This window comes from Colossoma macropomum, unplaced genomic scaffold (genome assembly GCF_904425465.1).
Source record: "Colossoma macropomum unplaced genomic scaffold, Colossoma_macropomum, whole genome shotgun sequence".
NCBI classification, from domain to species: domain Eukaryota; kingdom Metazoa; phylum Chordata; class Actinopteri; order Characiformes; family Serrasalmidae; genus Colossoma; species Colossoma macropomum.
The window spans coordinates 637397-658874 of NW_023494805.1; the positions used below are offsets into that span (position 1 = coordinate 637397).

The following is a 21478-nucleotide window of genomic DNA, read 5'->3' on the forward strand; positions in this document are numbered from 1 at the left end:
AACATCTGTTATAAAAACAACTGAAGATTTTCTAATAAGTTCAGTTACTGAGTCTCGCAGAGGACGAGTAACGGGATCACGACTGCTTCACTTATTTAGGTGTACAGCGCCACCTACAGTTTATCACAAGCAACCACACCAAAAACTGCCAAACTATACCAACAACTACCAAACCATACCAAGACCTACTAAAATATACCAAGAACTACTAAACCACACCAATAACTACCAAACTATACCAAAAACTACTAAACCATACCAAAAACTACCAAACTATACCAAGAACAACTAAACCATACCAAAAACTACCAAACCATACCAAGAACAACTAAACCATACCAAAAACTACCAAACCATACCATGAACAACTAAACCATACCAAAAACTACCAAACCATACCAAGAACTGCCAAACCACACCAAAAACTACAAACCATACCAAGAACTACCAAACCATACCAAGAACTACTAAACCATACCAAGACCTACCAAACCATACCAAAAACTACCAAACCATACCAAGAACTACTAAACCATACCAAAAACTACCAAATTATACCAAAAAGTACTAAACTATACCAAATAATACCAGAGCATATCAAAAACTACCAAACCACACCAGGAACCACACTAAGAACAACAACGCCAGCGTTCTACACGATTTCACAGGCCTGTTTTAGAGTCCAGCCCGGCGGGCCGTCCAGCAGAACTACCCATGGTAATGTGTGATAGAATTCAGGGTCAAAGGTTAACAAGTACAACATCAAAGCAAGAAGTCATTAACTGGTTACTGTGGATGAGCTGCAGTGTGTGATTCAGTCAGCAGCCGTTTCTGCGGTAACACCACATTACAACAACTGGTGGCACTGGAGATCCCACTGGTTCTACTGGATACTGAACCCTGTCTCACTGAACTGCCGATGAGCCGATGGGTGAGGAGCCGTCAGCAGCTCTGCTGTGCAGGCCTGAGTTACTGGGCACACACAGCTGTGAGTGACAGAGGCTCTTGAATGTGGTCAGTGATAAAGTCCCAGCAGCTCCTTTTCCATGTCAAAGTCAGACACACGTCCACCCTGACCGGCTCTGAGGTCAGTCCAGGAGGTTCTGGAAGATTCTCCCTCACATACTAGCCTAATAACAGAGCAATCAACTCCATTACACCATTATTATTAGGACACATTAGGGCTGCACAGTACATAGTTTCACATTCATTATCATGAAGCTGATATCACCAAGGATACAATATGCAAATGAGCCCTCCAACCTACCACAGGTACACAATAGACATACAAAAGTTGTCCAAAAGTTTGTGGACACTCCTTCTTATTCGTGAACTCAGCTGCATTAAGGTCACTCACTGCTGACACAGGAGTTCAAATATACACACAGCTTCTATAACCGCCACAGAAAAGCAGTGACCAGTAGAAAGGGACACTCTGGAGCAGCTGCACATGAGCCTAAGGTCACTATGTCCAATGCCCAGCGTGGGCTAGAGGGGTATAAAGCCCCCCAGCATTGGGCTGTGGAGCAGTGGAACTGTGTTCTCTGGAGTGATGGAGCTCCATCCAGTACCTTTGCGATGAGTTGGAGATCCAGAACTGATTTTCCAACATCAATACCTGACCTCACTAATGCTCAATCAAATCCTCACAGCAATGTTCAACATCTAGAGCCTTCCCAGAAGGGTAGTGGCTGTTACTGCAGCACAGGGGGACAAACTATTTTTTAATACTCTTGATTTTGGAAGAAAGACAGTATGAGCAGGTGTCCACAAACTTTTGGCCATTTCGTGTATTCACATATTCCAATATTTAGGTTAAAATATAATGTTCAGCCGATTTTTACCCACGTCACATTGCTCATGTTTGTGATATATTAGAAGTCAAATTTAAACGCTGTAGCGATTTTAGTGATTCTGTAGTTATTTTAGTAAAACAGTGTAAACGTAAAGTAAACGTAGAGCGGAAATGCCAACAAACTCTCTTTAGAGTCAAAACTGGCAGCCTATCAGAGTTGAGAGGGAGGGGATGGGGCGGGGCTTGTGCTGTGGGTACATCTGCACTTGGATGACTGTTATCAAGAAAGGGAAGCATCTAAAAGGATCAACTAAAGCTGAAAAATTCATCGTTTTTATATCAAAGTCGCAATTTAAAAGAGTGCAATTTTCAAATCAACAGAGCTGCAGTGTTGATTACAGGCAAGTTTTATTAACAATGTTGTCTTAATTGGGAACATCAAACTAATATCACAGCTTGTAGGAGTTAGACCAATCAGAAGCAACCAAACGACTGTATGCTGTGACATCACAACCATGATTAGCTGTCAGTGTGGCAGGTTCAGTGTTCAAGTCTCAAGCCAGAAAAAGTGGAGGTTCTGGTCTTGTTGGCCAAAATAACAGGCCTGGACTTCAATTTACAGAAAAGAATCGCAATTTAAATCGCAGTCGCAATATCGATCAGAGCATCGTTCAGCTCTAGGAGCAACGACAGTTCACACTGAGTACAGAAGCACTTAAACATCCAGAAGAATTCTGTTCCATCTCTCGGAACAGAGATTCAAGCTGCCTCTGGAAGCAACATCAGCAAGAACTGAGCTTCATGAACTGGGTTTCCATGGCTGAGCAGCTGCACACAGGCCTAGGATCACTATGCTCAATGCCAAGCGTCGGCTGGAGGGGTGTAAAGCGCCGCCACTGGACTCTGGAGCAGTGGAACCGTGTTCTCTGGAGTGATGAATCAGCTTCTCTATCTGTCAGTCTGATGATGAATCTGGGTTTGGTGGATGTCAGGAGAACGTTACCGTTAGGATGATGGGCTGGGCTGTTGTTCAGGGTTTGGGCCCCTCAGTTCCAGTGAAGGGTGATGTTGATGCTGCAGCACAAAGACAGTTTACAGTTATCTGCTTCCAGCTTTGTGTCAGCAGTTTGGGGAGGAGCCTTTCCTGTTCCAAATAAAATGTCTGTATTTGTGTTGTAGTCATGGCGACCCCTGGTTCCACTCTGTTGTGGAGGAATTTCAGGAAAATGTGTTGAATTCCCCTTTAAACCCTTCCTATTTTGTCAAGGTTTGGGAACCTTGGTTTGGTTTGTTATTGTTGACTTAATCAAAAGGAAGTGATATCTCTCTGATCACCGATCTAATCGACAGTGAGCGCTCAGCTCTAACAGGATACGGAGTGATGATGAGTTCCTCGTGCAGGTGGTTAGAGAGGCCGCATGTGAGAACGGTTAGTTTCAGTATTAGATTAGTCTCGGAGTCCTAATCTAACACGCACTGCGCTCTATAGAGGAAGTGAGGCCAGTAATTACAGCGTAATAAACCAGAAAAACGTTACAAAGGCCAAAACAGGGAGAGACGGGAGCTCCAACACAAAGTTCAAACCGCTTATCAACCGAAGGCCTCATACAGCAGCACATTAAGGAGCTCGTATCACAGAAAAATACACTATTTTAAATAAGAGACTGATGTAGTAAATAAACTCTGCTTGGGCTTCAAAACACACCGTTCAGCCCTCATACAGACACTGAGCTGCAGAAACAGCGTTTTCAATTCGTTTCTGTGATGTCACAAAAACAAACTCGTTTATATACACCCGTTAATCCGGCCTGCAGCAGTGTAGCCCCACCCACTCATGCCGAAGAGGCACAGCCAATCAGAACAGAGCTTATTTACATAGCCAAGTCTTAAAGGCGCAGTGACACAAAAAAAGCCTGTTTTGAATTGTTTGTGATGACAGTATGGTATAAACTCTCACTATGACGTGACGAACATGATCAGAACGGACTTAAACTTTCTGATAGGGAACGTAATCAGATACAGGCGTTTACATGGACGTGTTATATTCCGATTAAGCTATTAGTTGAATAATTAATGGATTATTAGGCTGCATGTAAACGTGGCTACTGTCAGTGGAAACCCATGTAGTGAAATGTAGCATATGGGCCCTTTAATATTCTAGCACTTCACTGCTGTCTGAACAAAACCTCATATCTCTATTTTTGTCATTTTTCGGTTTTTGACATAATCTGAAAATGCCTGTTTCCCTTTACTTTGTGTGTAAATTTCATGATGAATGGACCAAAATGACCTGGAGGAAAGTCTGGTTCCATTGACTTACATTGAAATTAGACTGTGATTTTTCCTTCTCCTGTGAAGTTACCAGTTTGGAGATACGAGGTTTTGCTCTGACAGCAGCGAAATATGATAAATAATCAGGTCATTTTGTTCCTGAACTTGTTCTGCAGGTTTAATCTCATACATTTACTTCTCGGTCTCTGTTATAAAGCAGGTCAGCCCTCCTGCGGCTCGACTGGGGGAGTTTAAGGGAGAAACAGAAGAGTCAGGATGAGAAAACTGGAAAAAGACACCAGTCTACAAAACCTCAAACTCACTAAAGTCCCGTCCAGCTAATCTCAGAGCCTCAGAGCTGGCAGATCACCCTGGATCAGAGTCTATCCTGACCTACCAGCTCTAGTTTAAAACATACAATCAACAACTGTGAACACGGGGATCTTTATTCAGCACTCAGCACTAAATCCAGGTAAACTGGACTAATTTTGCTCTCTTTATGATGAAACCTGCAGTTGGTCAGTGTTCAAGCACTGACGATACACAGGACATGCTAAGGAATGCATATTGTATTATACTGTGACGTAATTTATTATGATAATTATGTATATTGTCATATTTCCCAGCTCTAGTTTAAAGTAATTCACTCAGGCCGCAGCGTCAGACACTATCGAGGGACTATAAGACACTTTCACAGCGAATGACAGGATACGAGTCAGAAAAACTATGAGCCCAATTAACTGAGCGTCTCACACACTGCAGGTCCGGCTGTCCTCTTCACAATGAAAATTTAATGTCATTTAAAGGGGAACTCCACCTATTTACCAAAATTCCCTCTCACTCAGTGTGTGAGGTGTAATCAGAGAGATTCAGAGTGGTTTGGTGTGAAATGGTTCAGATGTCTTTACAGTGGTGCTGATAGGAACCAGGGGTCGCCATGACTACAACACAGATATAGACATTTTATTTACTATCCAGAACCACCAGTGAACCTACACGAGTCTTCTGAGTTTATATGAATGTTGATGATGAAAATAGTGGAAAATCTGAAATAATCAGTTTTATTTGGGGACTATTTTGCCTCACAGCGCCCTGCATGTATCCCTCCACCATGAATGGAGTTTAAGTTCTCTAAACTATCCTAAAACAGTGTCTCAGTCATCAGGCAGTGAATTCATAACCATTTCATGTAGTAACTTTCTGTGAGGGAGCTTTTAGAGGTGGACGTCTGGTTCCTATCACCACCACTGTGAACAGTTCTGACTCGGTAAGTTTATCTAGAACGGAGCGTTTCACACCAAACCACTCTGAACCGCCCTGAACCGCTCTGAACCGCCCTGAACCGCTCTGATTACATCTTAACCACTTAATTATGCAGGAATGTTTGGAAATTGGGTGGAGTTCCCCTTTAGGCACTTACAGTATACACAGTAAAAAAAGTATCATGGTTACAGTTTATCGCAATAACAGTAGTGTATCGTTATATCGCCCACCCCTCACACTGCACCCCCACTGCACACGGTCTACACACCAACACAGCTTCTAATGTGCAGAAAAACATCAGTACAGTAAAACTAGCCCCCTCACAGACCCCCTTAGAGCTCTGCACAGGTGAGCATAGTGCTGATGATCTGACCTGATAGAGCTCTGCGCAGCAGCCTCCCGAACATCAGGCTCTCCTCCTTCCTCCTCTTCTCCTCTCCTCTTTCCTTCTCTCTCCTCTCTCTTTATTTCTCTCTCTCTCTCTCTTCTCCTACTGTTCTCTCTCTCTCTGCTCTGCTTCTGTCTCTCCTCTCTCTCTGTCTCTCTCACCGTCTTCTTCTCCTCCTCCTCCTCTCCTCCCCCTCTCTCTCCTTCCTCCTCTCTCTCCTCCTCACTCCTCCGCGAGCGCCATTAACGCTTCGCCCGTCCCTGACGTCACCGAGGCGGAAGCGCGAGCGTCGTCGTGAGGAAATTAATAAAAGCGTAAAATGAACTTTAACGCATCCGCGTGAGCCTCTCGTGAAAGCTGTAGAGCCGGAACTGCTCCGAGCGCGAGAGTCACCGTTAAAAAAACAGAGCACGAGGAACAATAAAACCCGCCCACAAACACGGCCGCGCCGGGCGCGCTCCACCACGCGCACTCGAGGGCGCCTAAAAAGTGCGCAGGGCGCCCAAACGAGGCAGGGCTCGCTTTCTACAGCACGCAGCTCCGGCGCGAGCGCTCGCGTGTACTTGGACTTTTGCATACCTGCCTTTGTGTTCTAGAACACTCATACCTGCTTACACCGGCGTTCTAGAATGCTAATGCTCTAGAATAGCTAAGTACTCCTGTTCTTGTGTTCTAGAACACTCATACCTGCTTACACCGGCGTTCTAGAATGCTAATGCTCTAGAACAGCTAAGTACTCTTGCTCTTGTGTTCTAGAACACTCATACTTGCTTACACCAGTGTTCTAGAATGGTAATGCTCTAGAACAGCTAAGTACTCTTGCTCGTGTTCTAGAACACCCATGCTCTATAACACCCAAGTACGCTTGCATTTGTGTTCCGGAATGCTCGTGTTTTCTTTTGTTCTAGAACACGTGTATACTCGTGCTTGTGTTCTAGAACACTCATCCTTGCTGGGTCTTGTGTTCTACAACTCTTAAGCAGACTTGTGCTGGTTCTAGAACAGCGTGTGTGCTTGTGTTCACTTACACTCCACTTCCACATTTCTGCATATTTGCTCTTGCGTTCTAGAGCACTGCTTGTGTTCTAAAACGAATAGAACACAAACACATAACTCTGGCTGCCACTGCAAACGTGTTCCAAACCGTTAGTGCTCTCGGACTCAGTCTGTGCTAAAGAGCTCTGGGCTGTGTCTCAAATCGAGCCCTAGTTCCCTACAGAGTGAATGGCTGCTCACTAAAGAAGCTGAGTGACCTAATTAGGCCTTAAGAGGGACCAGATTTACTGGACCACCTGGAAAACGTGGTAAACCAAGAACACGCCTGACTGAAAAACACATAAATGATGAATAAGCGAAGACGCTAAACCCACAGAAACCACTAAGCGTGTCTGCTGGTTCCTGATGGTTCTGTAATGCGTCTTGGCTGTTGTAATGGGTTGGTATCACAGTGTTAAAGACCATAATGGTTTAACAGGTGACCAGTGACTGATTGTTAATGCATCTGATGGGTTCATATAGGGATCTAAAGGTGCTCTACAGGAAACCAGTGGATCGCTAGTGCCTCTAAAAGCTCCCTCACAGAAAGTTCCTACATGAAATGGTTATGAATTCACTGCCTGATGACTGAGACACTGTTTTATGATGGTTTAGAGAACTTAAACTCCATTCATGGTGGAGGGATACATGCAGGGCGCTGTGAGGCAAAATAGTCCCCAAAGAAAACTTATTATTTCAGATTTTCCACTATTTTCCATCATCAACATTCCATATAAACTCAGAAGACTCGTGTAGGTTCACTGGTGGGTTTAATGTCTGTTTAAACGTCTAAATCTGACCCGTTTCACTCCGAATCACTGTTTACATCTCACACACTCCACTGTAGTGCGCACTCCCTCCCTCGCTCCCTCGCAGTGCCCGGATGTAAAGCGCCCTGCAGCTCCAGCTACCGGCGGACGCCTGAAATGCAGCGTAGCTGAGATACACGGTCGGACAAAGTTAGCTAAACTACGAAAAACAAACCGTCCCGAACCGACTAACGCCAGCATGTTCGGCTCGTCCAGGTCCGGAGGAGTGAGAGGAGGACAGGACCAGTTCAACTGGGACGATGTTAAAGCGGACAAACACAGAGAGAACTACCTGGGTGAGGAAAGCAGCCTAGCCTAGCCTAGCTTAGCTTAGCACAGCGCCGTAGCGCCCCGGTATCTCATTTCACGATTTAGGACAAAACCGCTGTAAAAAACCCGAATCTGTTTGCTTAACCGAACCTAACTCTCCGTTCCACCTTAAACGCTGCAGCAGTTACAGTCTGGCGACTCAGGCGGTCCAATAATAACTGAGGCTCCATTTAAGGTGGAACGGAAAGTTCGAATAAGAAGCGTTAGCTTTGTCTTGGCGCAGCTAACGAGCGTGTGGCGGGTTCAGTCGGTTCGGGAGCCCAAACTGAAGGAGATATTCCGGATAAATCGCACAGACGGAGCTGATTTTGGAGCTAAAACAACAGCTCGGGTGTTTTAAAGTGCTTTAAGTCCCGGATGGGCGCCGCGGCTGCGGCTCCGGCTGGCTGCGTGGATAGGGAGAGTGAGGAGCGGGGTTATCGGTTTTATTGCGGGCTGTTCTTTCTTACCTGCTCCTTCAGAGCCTCCTCTCATCACATCGCCGCCCGGGTCACTCCGAGCTGAGGTCCGGATCAGTTTAAGCCCAGTTTCCCGCTGTGTGTGTCTGACCCGCTCGGAGCCGCGGCCTCCTCACCGCGCCGGACTTTTAACTTTTAACTCTGCTCCAAAATTAGACCTGCACCGCCCGCAGGGGCGACTCCCAGCCTCACCTCCTCACCAGGGCTGTGAATGACCACAGTGTTTAAGCTTTAATACGTTTTAATACGTTTTTGATTCGATTTGTATGGCAAATTCTGATTTAAAATAGTGTTGCCATATGGCAACAAAAGATTTTTATTTTAAATTTTGTTTTTACTTTGTACTTTTACTTTATATTTATAAAAAAAAAAAATCCTGTGGGAGGTATGGATACTTTTTCCGAAATAAAACCAGTTTAGATTTTGTTATTTTTATATAAAAATATTTTAAAAATTAATTGTTGCCATATGGCAACAGCATGGGACAATGGAGCTGCAGTCTACAATGTACGTCTGCTGGGAGTAAATTAATACACTGCTGTTTCCACATCTTTTTATGCTCCAGCTCGCTTTGATTTTTATCATTTTATATGTTAAATCTTAATAAAAATGGTGTTGCCAGATGGCAACACTAGCTTTTTATTTCTAATTTCGTGCTATACTACTTTATGTTCACAAAAAAATTCTGTGGGCGGTAAGGATACTTTTTCTGAAATTAAATCAGTATGCATTTTGTTCTTTTTACATAAAAATTTTAAAGAAAAAATTAATTGTTGCCATATGGCAACAGCATGCGGCAATACAGCTGCAGTCTACAGCGTACATCTACTGGGAGTAAATTAATACACTGCTTTCACACCTTTTTATACTTCGATTTTTATAATTTTTATATGTCAAATTCTATTTTAAATGGTGTTGCCATATGGCAACAGTGACTCTTTATTTTTAATTTTGTGTTTACTTTATTATCTAATTTTACTTTATGTTTACCAGAAAACACATCCTGTGGGAGGGAACAATTCTTTTTCATAAATAAAGCCAGTTTAAAATTCTATTTATTTTATATAAAAGTGCAAAAATATAATTGTTGCCACCTGGCAACAGCATGTGACAATGGGACTGCAGTCTACAGTGTACATATACTGGGAGTAAATGAATACACTGCTGTTGTCACATCTTTTTACACTCAAACTTGATATTTTTATCAATATTTACATTTCATAACTCTTTCTGTTCTCTTAAAACATGTGTTCCTATTTAGCTGTGATCCACATGTTCTTTTCATGCCTGGATGATGAACATGGCCGTTGTGTTGGTTTAATGCCCATTGTATGCATTGCTGAGTGTGTTTCCATTGTGGCGACAAAATGTAAAATACACCCGTCATCCCGTTTTCAATAAGAACGATTCTGCGTATTTCAGAATTCATGCAGTAAAGTGTTACTAATACACTACACAGATTACTGTGGCTCAGAGGAAACACAGTGGTTCAGGGTTCTCCAGGCCCCCCTCTGTGGTAAATGTTAGTGTTCCTCGTTTCCTGAGTTCTACACTAGTTTAGTCTGATATATCGAAGCAGAGGAGTTGGGGTAAAAGCAGAACATGTGCCGTAACTTTTCCACAGGACACGTTTTATATTTTATGATTTATTTATTTCCAATATGTTAAAACGATAAATGGAAACTGGGCTTTAAACCCTCTGTAGATGAAGTGTTCACTTATTTTGGTGTCAATAAAAATGTCATAAACAGACACGGCCCTTTTGTGTAGAGGTGCGAGTGTGTGTGTGTCTGTGTGCTCTGTGTGTGTGTGTCTGTGTGTGTGTGTCTGTGTGCTCTGTCTGTGTGTGTGTGTCTGTGTGCTCTGTGTGTGTGTGTGTGTGTATGTACTCTGTGTGTGTGTGTATGTGCTCTGTGTGTGTGTGTGTTTGTGTGCTCTGTGTGTGTGTGTGTGTGTGTGTGTTTGTGTGCTCTGTGTGTGTGTGTGTATGTGCTCTGTGTGTGTGTGTGTGTATGTGCTCTGTGTGTGTGTGTGTGTACTCTGTATGTGTGTGTGTGTTTGTGTGTGTGTGTGTGTTTGTGTGCTCTGTGTGTGTGTGTGTATGTGCTCTGTGTGTGTGTGTTTGTGTGCTCTGTGTACTCTGTGTGTGTGTGTATGTACTCTGTGTGTGTGTCTGTGTGTGTGTGTGTACTCTGTGTGTGTGTGTATGTACTCTGTGTGTGTGTCTGTGTGTGTTTGTGTACTCTGTGTGTGCTGGGGGTCTCACTGAGAGCTGCTGGTGTTGTAGGGAACTCCCTCATGGCCCCCGTGGGGCGCTGGCAGAAGGGCCGGGACCTGACATGGTACGCTAAAGATAAGAAGGCCGGGGGCGTGTCCAGAGAGCAGGAGCTGGCAGCCGTACGGGAGGCCGAACAGGAGGCCATGATGGCTGCACTGTGAGTGTGTACACACAGACACACACACACACAGACACACACACACACACACACACAGAGTAGTCTTAGCCTTAATAGGTACATTTATGGGTAATATTTTATACTCAAATTTATATTGTTATTAATATAACTTTATTACTAACAATAATAATAATAGTGTCATTATTATTCATAATGATTAGCATCGCAAAGTTCTGTAGTAGTGCATAATGTATCATTGTTATTAGTATTAATAATAAAGAATATTAATTTTTAGTGTTCCTCAGTTGTCTGAGCTCTGAACTAGTGTATAATGATACATTAATCTTTAATAGTGATATTCATTGTTAGTATTGGCGTTTGTAGTGATACTAGTGGGAAATGTAGTAATAATAATAATAATAATAACAATAATAAAGGTCTAAATACAAATAGATACAGTAATAGTTATATAATAGTTATTATTTTTCATTTTTTGAGTTATAAATATATATATATATATATATATATATATATATATATATATATATATATATATATATATAGTGTCTTTAATATTATATAGTGTCTTTAATATTAATCTAGAGGTAGACAATATGCCAAAACCAGTATATTCCAGTACTACCGAATGCGCTAGTAGGGTCGCTCAGTGGTGGCCAATATGGCAAAAATACAGGATCATGATATTTCAGTTAATTTTCATGATACACCACGAGTTTCACATCCTCTGGAATCTGATGAGATGGAAAAGAGAATAAAGGGAAACCAGCAGAGTCAGATTAAAAATGCTGTCAGAGCTATGAACACACGTTTATTCAGTGTTTCACACTCATTCTCTCTAAATCCAGTTAAAACGATTAACCATCCTGTCTTTGTAGTGACTCACACAGTGGTTCAGGGTTCTCCAGGTACCGATGAGGCCCATCATGCACTCTGTTTATCACTGTAGTGGTGAAGTGCCGTCGTTTTGCCCACCTCTACGGTAAATGTTAGTATTATACCAGCGTATCAGGCATTTAGTCCGATGTATCGACACAGAGGAGTTATAGAGGGGCTCAGTCAGTAATGACCTGCCTCGACTCTGTTTACTCTGTTACTGAGTGAGTGAGTCAGTGCTGTGTGAACGCCTGTGTGTTTGTATTAATCTTCGTCCTCTTGTGTTGCAGGGGTCATAAGACGGTGCAGAGACGGCCGGCCGGGACTCACGAAGGAGGTGCGTGTTCAAAGTGTCCTAATCTGGGCTTTACTCTCTGTACCAGATCCTCACTGTTAATTAATCTGTGTTTATGAGCTGAACGTTCTAGATATGTGCTGATCCGTGTGGGTTCTCTCTGAAGGATCTGGCGGACGTGTGCAGGAGAGACGGAGACGCGGAGGAGCGAAGCGTCGACAGAATCTCTGGCCTGGGAAGCTCCAGGTAAACATAAGACACGACGTGTTTAGTGTCTGATCCCTGCTTCTTTAGTTCTACACCAGAGCTAATGTGGCTACAAGCAATGCACGTTTAAACCACACCAGTTAGCATGATGCTAACTGCATGTTTAAGCCCTCGAACTAAGTGGAGGTGTTCAGAGTCTCTGATAGACTGGATTGTGTGGGCTCTGACACTATGGATCACTGTTATCTATGAACATGGACTGAAGTACATTAGCATTAGCTAAAAACAGTGGCACCATCGTGAAGCCTGAATTTTGTCCCTACCTTTATGTAACTGTAGCTGCATGAAGAACAGTTTCTGTGGAACTGAAAGCAGTTCAAGAATAATAAAAGTTTCATGCAGCTTATCGATTTTTCTCCTGGTTAGCAAGACGAGCCGCTAGTAATGAGGGCGTGTTTAGAGGAGAGAGTAGCGAAGCTTCTCAGATAGCGCTAGCACAGGCTAACCAAGCAGGACAGGCAAGTCAAGTCAGCTTTATTGTCAATACTACAACATGTACAGGACATACAGAGCGTTACTCTCAGACCCCACGGTGTAGCAATAACATTAAATAGATGGTAAACAGGAAATGTGTGAATTAAATAGACACTAAATAAACACTAAACACTAATCATGAAAATAAATACTAATTGTAGAGAAATAGCATAATAAAAAAAAAATTATATACATAACAACCACCTGGGATAGCATAGCAACACCCTGATAACCACCTGGAATGACAGCAACACCCTAACGACCACCTGGAATGACAGCAACACCCTAACGACCACCTGGAATGACAGTAACACCCTAACAACCACCTGGGATAACATAGCAACACCCTAATGACCACATGGGATAACAGCAACACCATAACAACCACCTGGGATAACATAGCAACACCCTAATAACCACCTGGGATAACAGCAACACCATAACAACCACCTGGGATAGCAGTTTCCCTCATTGTGAGGAGCAGCCCTGTGTTTTTAAACAGTGTAAAAACCCACAGTAATGTAGATTCTGAAGGCTTTGTGTTAAAGACTGGAGTTCTGGTTCCTTTGGTGAGTCACCACAGTGAGCCCACAGCGGAGCTGCTGTTCAGGTTATTGATCAGACCCTGTGGAGGTGATTAGATATAAAATCCACAGTAAGGTTCAGAGTTTAGACTGAATTCATTAATACAGGGAATGAATCTGTGTAGAGGTTTAGAGTGAGATCACATTCAGGCACTGATGAGGTCAGCTTCTCTGAGTGTCCACTCTGTGTGTGTTTACAGCGCCGGGTCCAGAGGGATGGTTCTGTCCAAGCAGGAGAAGGAGGCGGTGAAAATGGGCCTGCCTGTGTTTACAGTACGTACAGCCTGGGGTGACTGTAGTACAGTTACTGCACTGCACTACATATTAAACACTGTGTACTTTCTTATATCTTATTATTATTATTGTTATTATTATTATTATTATTATTTTAGTATTTATTCATTATATACTGATTTTGTATTTATTATTATTATTATTAGTGATAGTAATATTATTAATTTTATCATTATTGTAGAATTTGTTCATAGTGCTTCACATTCTTATTTTGTATTTTATTTACTCAATATTATTATTATTATATCATAATTAGTATAATCAGGGATGCACTGATGCCACTTTTTCCCTTCTGAGACTTGATCCTTGTGTATCGGCCGATACCGAGTCCTGATACTAACTATCTGAACTATCTAAGTATCTGTTGTAATATTTACATAATTCCACTTTTTAAATGTTTTATTTTGGTAGAGCAGCGTTCTGTGTTACAAATAAAAACACCGAGCTTGTATGACATTTACTTTACACTCTCTACGGGAGCTTAAATACCGCATTTTTCTGCACGTTGATGCACAATTTCTGTTGAGTTTAACACACTGGAAAATGTGCTTTCACACAGGCTACGTTTCACAAGTTTACATATTAGTTCATGCGTTCTTTTTACATATTTACAGACCTGCCAGCCTTTACGCATTTAATGTAGCAGGTACACATTTAGACATCGAAGTATTGATACGTTTTGTCACTCTAAACCACGCAAAAAGCTGGTGACGCCCGTGAGTTCAGTTGTGCATGTGCAGTATTTAACAGCAAGAGGCAGCAACGTCTAGTCTTCTAAAAAATGGAAAAATGGAGTTTGACCGATCATAGCGCTGGGTTCATCCCCCCGATATCACGTGGGGACGACAAATGCGTAATGTCAGTCTTTTCAAGAGGCCGCAAATCGACAGCAACACAAAACAGGTTTTAATGCTCTGTTTCACCTCCTCTCTCCGCCTGGCTGGTTCCACAGGGGAGGACGGTTTAGCTTCTTTTCGGAGGTAAACGAGCTGGAGCAGGTTTGGAAAGTGGGAATTGGGAATTGAGTTAACTTAACGCAGACCTGCTGACCTTGGGAAAATATGGAACGTTAATAACGTTAGCCTAACATAACCTGATTTACTGGCTTGTTCGCATTTAAGTTGTCAAAATAGTGTTAAGTTACACCAATCAGGCATAACATTCTGACCACCTCCTTGTTTCTACGCTCATTGTCCATTTTATCAGCTCCACTTACTATATAGGTGCACTTTGTAGTTCTACAGTTACAGACTGTAGTCCATCTGTTTCTCTGATACTTTGTTAGCCCCCTTTTACCCTGTTCTTCAGTGGTCAGGACCCCCATGGACCCTCACAGAGCAGGTACTATTTGGGTGGTGGATCATTCTCAGCACTGCAGTAACACTGACATGGTGGTGGTGTGTTGGTGTGTGTTGTGCTGGTATGAGTGGATCAGACACAGCAGTGCTGCTGGAGTTTTTAAACACCTCAGACAACAGCGTCCTGTGGGCAGCGTCCTGTGACCACTGATGAAGGACTAGAAGATGACCAACACAAACTGTGCAGCAGCAGATGAGCTATCGCCTCTGACTTTACATCTACAAGGTGGACTGACAAGGTAGGAGTGTCTAATAGAGTGGACAGTGAGTGGACACAGTGTTTAAAAACTCCAGCAGCACTGCTGTGTCTGATCCACTCAGACCAGCGCAACACACACTAACACACCACCACCACGTCAGTGTTACTGCAGTGCTGAGAATGATCTACCACCCAAATAGTACCTGCTCTATGAGGGTCCATGGGGGTCCTGACCACTGAAGAACAGGGTAAAAGGGGGCTAACAAAGTATCAGAGAAACAGATGGACTACAGTCTGTAACTGTAGAACTACAAAGTGCACCTATATAGTAAGTGGAGCTGATAAAATGGACAATGAGTGTAGAAACAAGGAGGTGGTCAGAATGTTATGCCTGATCAGTGTGTGTGTGTGTGTGTGTGTGTGTGTGTAATTTAATACAATAAATACAACATGAACTTATGAAGTGAATAAGCATGAATGTAGGTTAACAGTGGCTTATTATGCAGAACTGCACCATATTTACCAACTGAAATAAATCTAAAATATTTTTATTGTGCTAATCAGCAGAAACACAGTGGTGTACAGTATCAGTATCAGTATCAGCGCAACAACAACGTTAATTATAATAATTTAACTGAGTTTAATTCAGTCTGATCTAGTATAGAGCCTGAAGTGTGGCACTTCATCATTAACCTTTTTGTTTGTTTGTCTTTCAGCACCACAGGCAGGTGGGAGGGGAGGAGGCAGCGGTGAGGAGAGCGGCGGACCCTCAGAGAGAAGAGCAGGAGAAAAGGTTCTGCTCTGTTGTTGTGTGTTTGTTAGGAAAGATCGACCAATGAAGACGTTTAGGTCAGAGAGCTTCCTGACCGCAGGAGTTTGAGTAAAACAGCCTCAGGATTCACCCTGACTTAACCCACACAGACCACAGCACTGCGGTCAGGGTGTTTCGGCCAGTAAAACTGATTATGACGTTAGAATAAACATAAACAAACATTAATACACTATAATGCCATGTAACATTAGAATAAACACAGTAAAAATGAGGAAGACGGTGAAATTTCATTCCAAAATGCTGGAGTAAATTATTTATAAAGAACAGACAGAAAACAGGTTTAAATCTCTGATAAAGGTTCATATTAATAAACCTTTAAATTAGCATTAATATCATAAAGCACTGATGTTTACGGAGTGTATAAAATCCAAAACAACATTTTAAGTGGTCTATAATGTGTTTGGGAACGAAACCCTTCATGTAGGTTAGAACACAGTTAGAAAACTCACATCGCATTGATTTCTTCAGTTCCATCAGCAGCACCATATTAAAGGGGAATTCCACCCATTTTTCCAAAAATTCCACATAACTCAGTGTGTGAGGTGTAAACAGAGTGATTCAGAGTGGTTTGGTGTGAAATGGTTCAGATGTCTTTACAGTGGTGGTGATAGGAACCAGGGGTCGCCATGACTACAACACAGATATAGACATTTTATTTACCATCCAGAACCACCAGTGAACCTACACGAGTCTTCTGAGTTTATATGAATGTTGATGATGAAAATAGTGGAAAATCTGAAATAATAAGTTTTCTTTGGGGACTATTTTGCCTCACAGCGCCCTGCATGTATCCCTCCACCATGAATGGAGTTTAAGTTCTCTAAACTATCATAAAACAGCGTCTCAGTCATCAGGCAGTGAATTCATAAACATTTACTGTAGTAACTTTCTGTGAGGGAGCTTTTAGAGGTGGACGTCTGGTTCCTATCACCACCACTGTGAACAGTTCTGACTCGGTAAGTTTCTCTAGAACAGCGTTTCACACCAAACCACTCTGCACCACTCTGAACCACTCTGTTTACATCTTAACCACTTCATTATGTGAATTTTGACAAATAGGTGAACGTCCCCTTCAGTGCTGTGCTGATTAGATAATCCTGGTATTGGATGTTTATTTTAGAACAAATGAACACTTTTCTTTATTGTTTTCTCAGTGCTGTTAAAGCAGTAATCCACTGTAGGACGTCTGTAAAGGTATGTAAGGGGCTTATGTGTGTCTCGTTTCACTCGTTCAGAAACGACGGCCACAAGAAGAGCAAAAAGGAGAAAAAGAGCAAAAAGGAGAAGAAGAAGAAAAAGGAGAAGACGCAGCGGCGCAGGAGAGGCTCCTCCTCCGGCCGCGACTCTGAGTCCGACACCGACAGTAAAAGGTAAAGCGTCGTATTGTCTTTGGTCTCTGTCAGTATAAACTCTGTTAACTGTCGGGGGTCTGAGACTCAGTGAATCAGATGAGGAGCCGCTGTGGTGAGGGTCAGGTCTTCCTGCCGTCTGTGGACCTTAATGAGCAGCGTTAGTGTTAGCGATGCTCTGTAATGCGCAGGGTTCAGTGTAGATGAGTGAGGAGTGTAATTCAGCGGTCTGAGCTGTGATGAGCTCATTCCTACTGAAGGGGGCGCTGCTGCTCCAGTGTTCTTCAGCTCCTCTCTGTCTGATCACCATCACACTGATCAGATCAGACGCGCTGCAGTCTGTCTGAGTGGGGTAGAAGGTCAGCAGGTCTGTCCTTCTTCTCAGCGTTAGTCTATAGAGAGAGTTCTTGTTATTATTATTATTATTATTATTATGATGATTATTATTATTACAGTCATATCAGGTATGATGATATCTGTGTGGTGTTTATGGAGACACTCAGATCTTCATCTGTTCTGAACTGCTGGCTGTTCAGAGTTTATTGTCATATTAATGAGCCTGTTTTCTTTAATATTGAAGATCAGGTTTATTTATCAGACGTGAATATTTAAAATTATTAAAGTTATTAAATTTGCATATTACAGCAGCACATTCACAACAGGCTCGTTAATATTAATGAAATGTATCTCTCTCTCACTCTCTCTCTCACCCTCTCTCTCTCTCGCTCTCTCTCTCTCTCTCTCTCTCTCTCTCACTCACTCTCTCTCTCCCTCTCTGTTTTCACTCTGTATCTGTTTTCACTCTCTATCTTTCTCTCTCACCCTCTCACCCCTCCCTCTGTTTTCACTCTATCTCTCTGTTTTCATTCTCTCTCTTTTTCACTCTGTATCTCTCTGTTTTCATTCTCTCTCTTTTTCACTCTGTATCTCTCTCTCTCTCTCTCTCACTTCCTCCCTGTTTTCTCTCTCTCTCCCTCTCTCTCTCTCACTTCCTCCCTCTCTCTTTTCTCTGTATCTCTCTCTCTCTCTCTCTCTCTCTCCCTCTCTCACTTCCTCCCTCTCTGTTTTCTCTCTCTCTCTCCCTCTCTTTCTCACTTCCTCCCTCTGTTTTCTCTCTCTCTCCCTCTCTTTCTCACTTCCTCCCTCTCTGTTCTCTCTCTCTCTCTGTATCTCTCTCTCTCTCTCTGCCCCTCTCTGTTCTCTCTCTCTCTCTCTCCACTCTGTATCTATCTCTCTCTCTCTCTCTCCTCTCTCTCTCTCTCTCTCTCTCAGACTCAGACTGGACCGCAGTGACCGCCGCGGTGTTCATCCATCACGCTGCAGTCAGAGTGGAGCCGCCGCTCCTGACAGCCATTCAGCTCGGGGGTCAAAGGTCAACCGCAGGAGCCCCTCCCCTCCTTCTCAGAACCGCCCCCGTCGCCGCAGCCCCGCCCCCTCACCCAGACCCCGCCGACGCCACGACTCGGATTCATCCTCGGACGGGGGTCGCCGCGGCAACCGACAGTCTCCGCCGCGGAGACGGCGTCACGACACAGACTCGGACGACTGACGGCCAATCGGCCACTGGCTCACCGTCTCAGCCAATCAGAGAGCAGCTACACTCAGAGAGTGTTTGAGTGTCATCACTGTTTGATCAGTCTGTGAAGATCATTCACCGTTTACTGCTGTTTACTGACCATCTGTCCATTCATCTGACAGCAGTTTAGCCCCGCCCACTCACACTGACCTGATAAGGAGCATTTCAGACCAGACTGCTTTTTAACTGAGGCACAGCCAATCAGAACAGAGCTCATTTACATATATCAGTCTTAAAGGCGCAGTAACAGCCTGTTTAACTGTACGGGATGAAGAGAGGCTGGAAATGGTGATTTTACTACATCAAAGCACACAGTGGACTTAATACAATAACAAATAAAATAAAGCCTATGATCTCTAAATAATTTAATCCAAATTATTTCATTCTATTGGGAAATAATTTAGCCTGTTTGAAGAAATGATGCTCTAAACAAGCCAAATATTCTGACAATCAGGATCATTTTATTGCACTTCTCACTTAAAACAAGCAGAAATGTCTAGAACTGTGTTGGCTGTTCATATAATCTTCCTAAAACAGGCTCATCATGAGAAATATTACATATATTCACAAGATTAAGAGAATCAGAATCTCTGTCTCTGCTTAAGAACGTTTTACTCATTTGAACCCATTTGTTTCAGAGTGGTTTGGTGTGAAACGCTCTGTTCTAGATAAACTTACCGAGTCAGAACTGTTCACAGTGGTGGTGATAGGAACCAGACGTCCACCTCTAAAAGCTCCCTCACAGAAAGTTCCTACATGAAATGGTTATGAATTCACTGCCTGATGACTGAGACACTGTTTTATGATAGTTTAGAGAACTTAAACTCCATTCATGGTGGAGGGATACATGCAGGGCGCTGTGAGGCAAAATAGTCCCCAAAGAAAACTTATTATTTCAGATTTTCCACTATTTTCATCATCAACATTCATATAAACTCAGAAGACTCGTGTAGGTTCACTGGTGGTTCTGGATAGTAAATAAAATGTCTATATTTGTGTTGTAGTCATGGCGACCCCTGGTTCCTATCACCACCACTGTAAAGACATCTGAACCATTTCACACCAAACCACTCTGAATCTCTCTGATTACACCTCACACACTGAGTATTGTATTAAATTGTAAAATCAGTGTAGTTCCTCTTTCTGAGGGTGTAGGTCAGGTGCAGGCTGGGACCTGTCGGCGTATCAGTGATATGGACTCTGAGCTGATGAAGACGGTCAGGGTCCTGTTGGTCTTCTGTTTTGCCTTAAAGCAGCCTGAAGGGATGTGTATTGATACACCGGGCTGATTTACGGTTGCCTGTAAATGAGTTTTGTAATTCCTCAGTGAAATAAATGTGGATGTGGCCAGTCGGACTGTTGATGAGCTCCACCCTGCAGTGAGCTCAGGGGTCTGTACTGTGCAGATCATGCTGTTTTTAAAGGACTCGTATCACAGAAAACTGAATTTTCCTCAGTCTGTTTTTAATAAAAGAGTTTGATGTGTAAATGTTGTTTAAAATTTTTGTAATGTCACAAAAAAACAGCTCATTTACATATATTTACATATATCCACCTATTCATAGTGTTCGATAGCCCCATTAAGAAGGACTGCGTCTCCCTGTTGGTGGGTGAGCTGTAACTCTGTCTCATCACCGTTACTGCAGATACGGCCCTGCAGGAGGATCAACACCAACAACACTGACCAGAATCACCACAAACACATGGACAGATATGTGGACGCTTTAGATTCAGTCTCCAGAAACACCATGAGGAGAAGATCAGCTGATTGGTGGATCCGTATGACCTGCACATCTCCAGAGTTCAGACCATTCCAGTGTGAGATTTTATAAACACTAATAAAAGAGGCTCCAAAACTGACAAAGCTCTTAATAATAAACTCACACACAGAAATAAAGATGAAGCTTCTTATTCACCAGATTCTCATCTGGAGTTCACGTTCCACCTTAAATGGAGCTGCAGTTACACTGAGGCGCCTTAAACGGAGAACTGATTTAGAAAAAGACACTGGCGAACAAGAAGCAACATCAGCTTACATTAATGAATATCAGTTTACCTCAGTAACTGCATTAACTTACCTCAATAAATACCTCTATAAATGTGTTAATTTACCTCAATAATTACATTAATTTACCTCAATAATTACATTAATTTACCTCAATAAATGTATTAATTTACCTCAATAATTACATTAATTTACCTCAATAATTACATTAATTTACCTCAATAAATGTGTTATTTACCTCAATAAATGCATTAATTTACCTTAATAATTACATTAATTTACCTCAATAAATGTATTAATTTACCTCAATAATTACATTAATTTACCTCAATAAATGTGTTATTTACCTCAATAAATGTTAATTTACCTCAATAATAATAATTACCTCATAATTAATTTACCTCAATAAATGTATTAATTTACCTCAATAATTACATTAATTTACCTCAATAAATGTATTAATTTACCTCAATAATTACATTAATTTACCTCAATAATGTCATTAATTTACCTCAATAAATGTCATTAATTTACCTCAATAATTACATTAATTTACCTCAATAAATGTATTAATTTACCTCAATAATTAATTTACCTCAATAAATG

The 21478-nt window shown here is 42.3% G+C and overlaps 2 protein-coding genes across 3 annotated transcripts in view; one reads left to right on the forward strand and one right to left on the reverse strand.

Annotated features, from left to right (window-relative positions):
* guk1a (guanylate kinase 1a) overlaps positions 1-8636 on the reverse strand; it is a 19883-nt gene extending 11247 nt beyond the window's left edge. Inside the window, exon 1 of one of the 2 annotated variants that reach the window (XM_036597333.1) lies at positions 8341-8636. In XM_036597333.1, coding sequence (XP_036453226.1) covers positions 8341-8365 — 25 coding nt within the window. In that variant the 5' untranslated portion in view covers positions 8366-8636. Of the gene's footprint in view, positions 1-5702; positions 5833-8340 lie in introns of those variants that run through there. The other variant, XM_036597332.1, reaches the window with a different exon arrangement.
* Positions 7656-19617, forward strand: cunh1orf35 (chromosome unknown C1orf35 homolog). Its single transcript, XM_036597302.1, is given in 9 exon segments — positions 7656-7857; positions 10637-10784; positions 11930-11960; positions 11962-11976; positions 12101-12180; positions 13460-13532; positions 15827-15903; positions 17178-17312; positions 18564-19617. Coding segments are annotated over 9 exon segments (933 nt in total). The 5' UTR covers positions 7656-7760; the 3' UTR covers positions 18841-19617.
* Positions 19618-21478: the final 1861 nt, after the last annotated feature.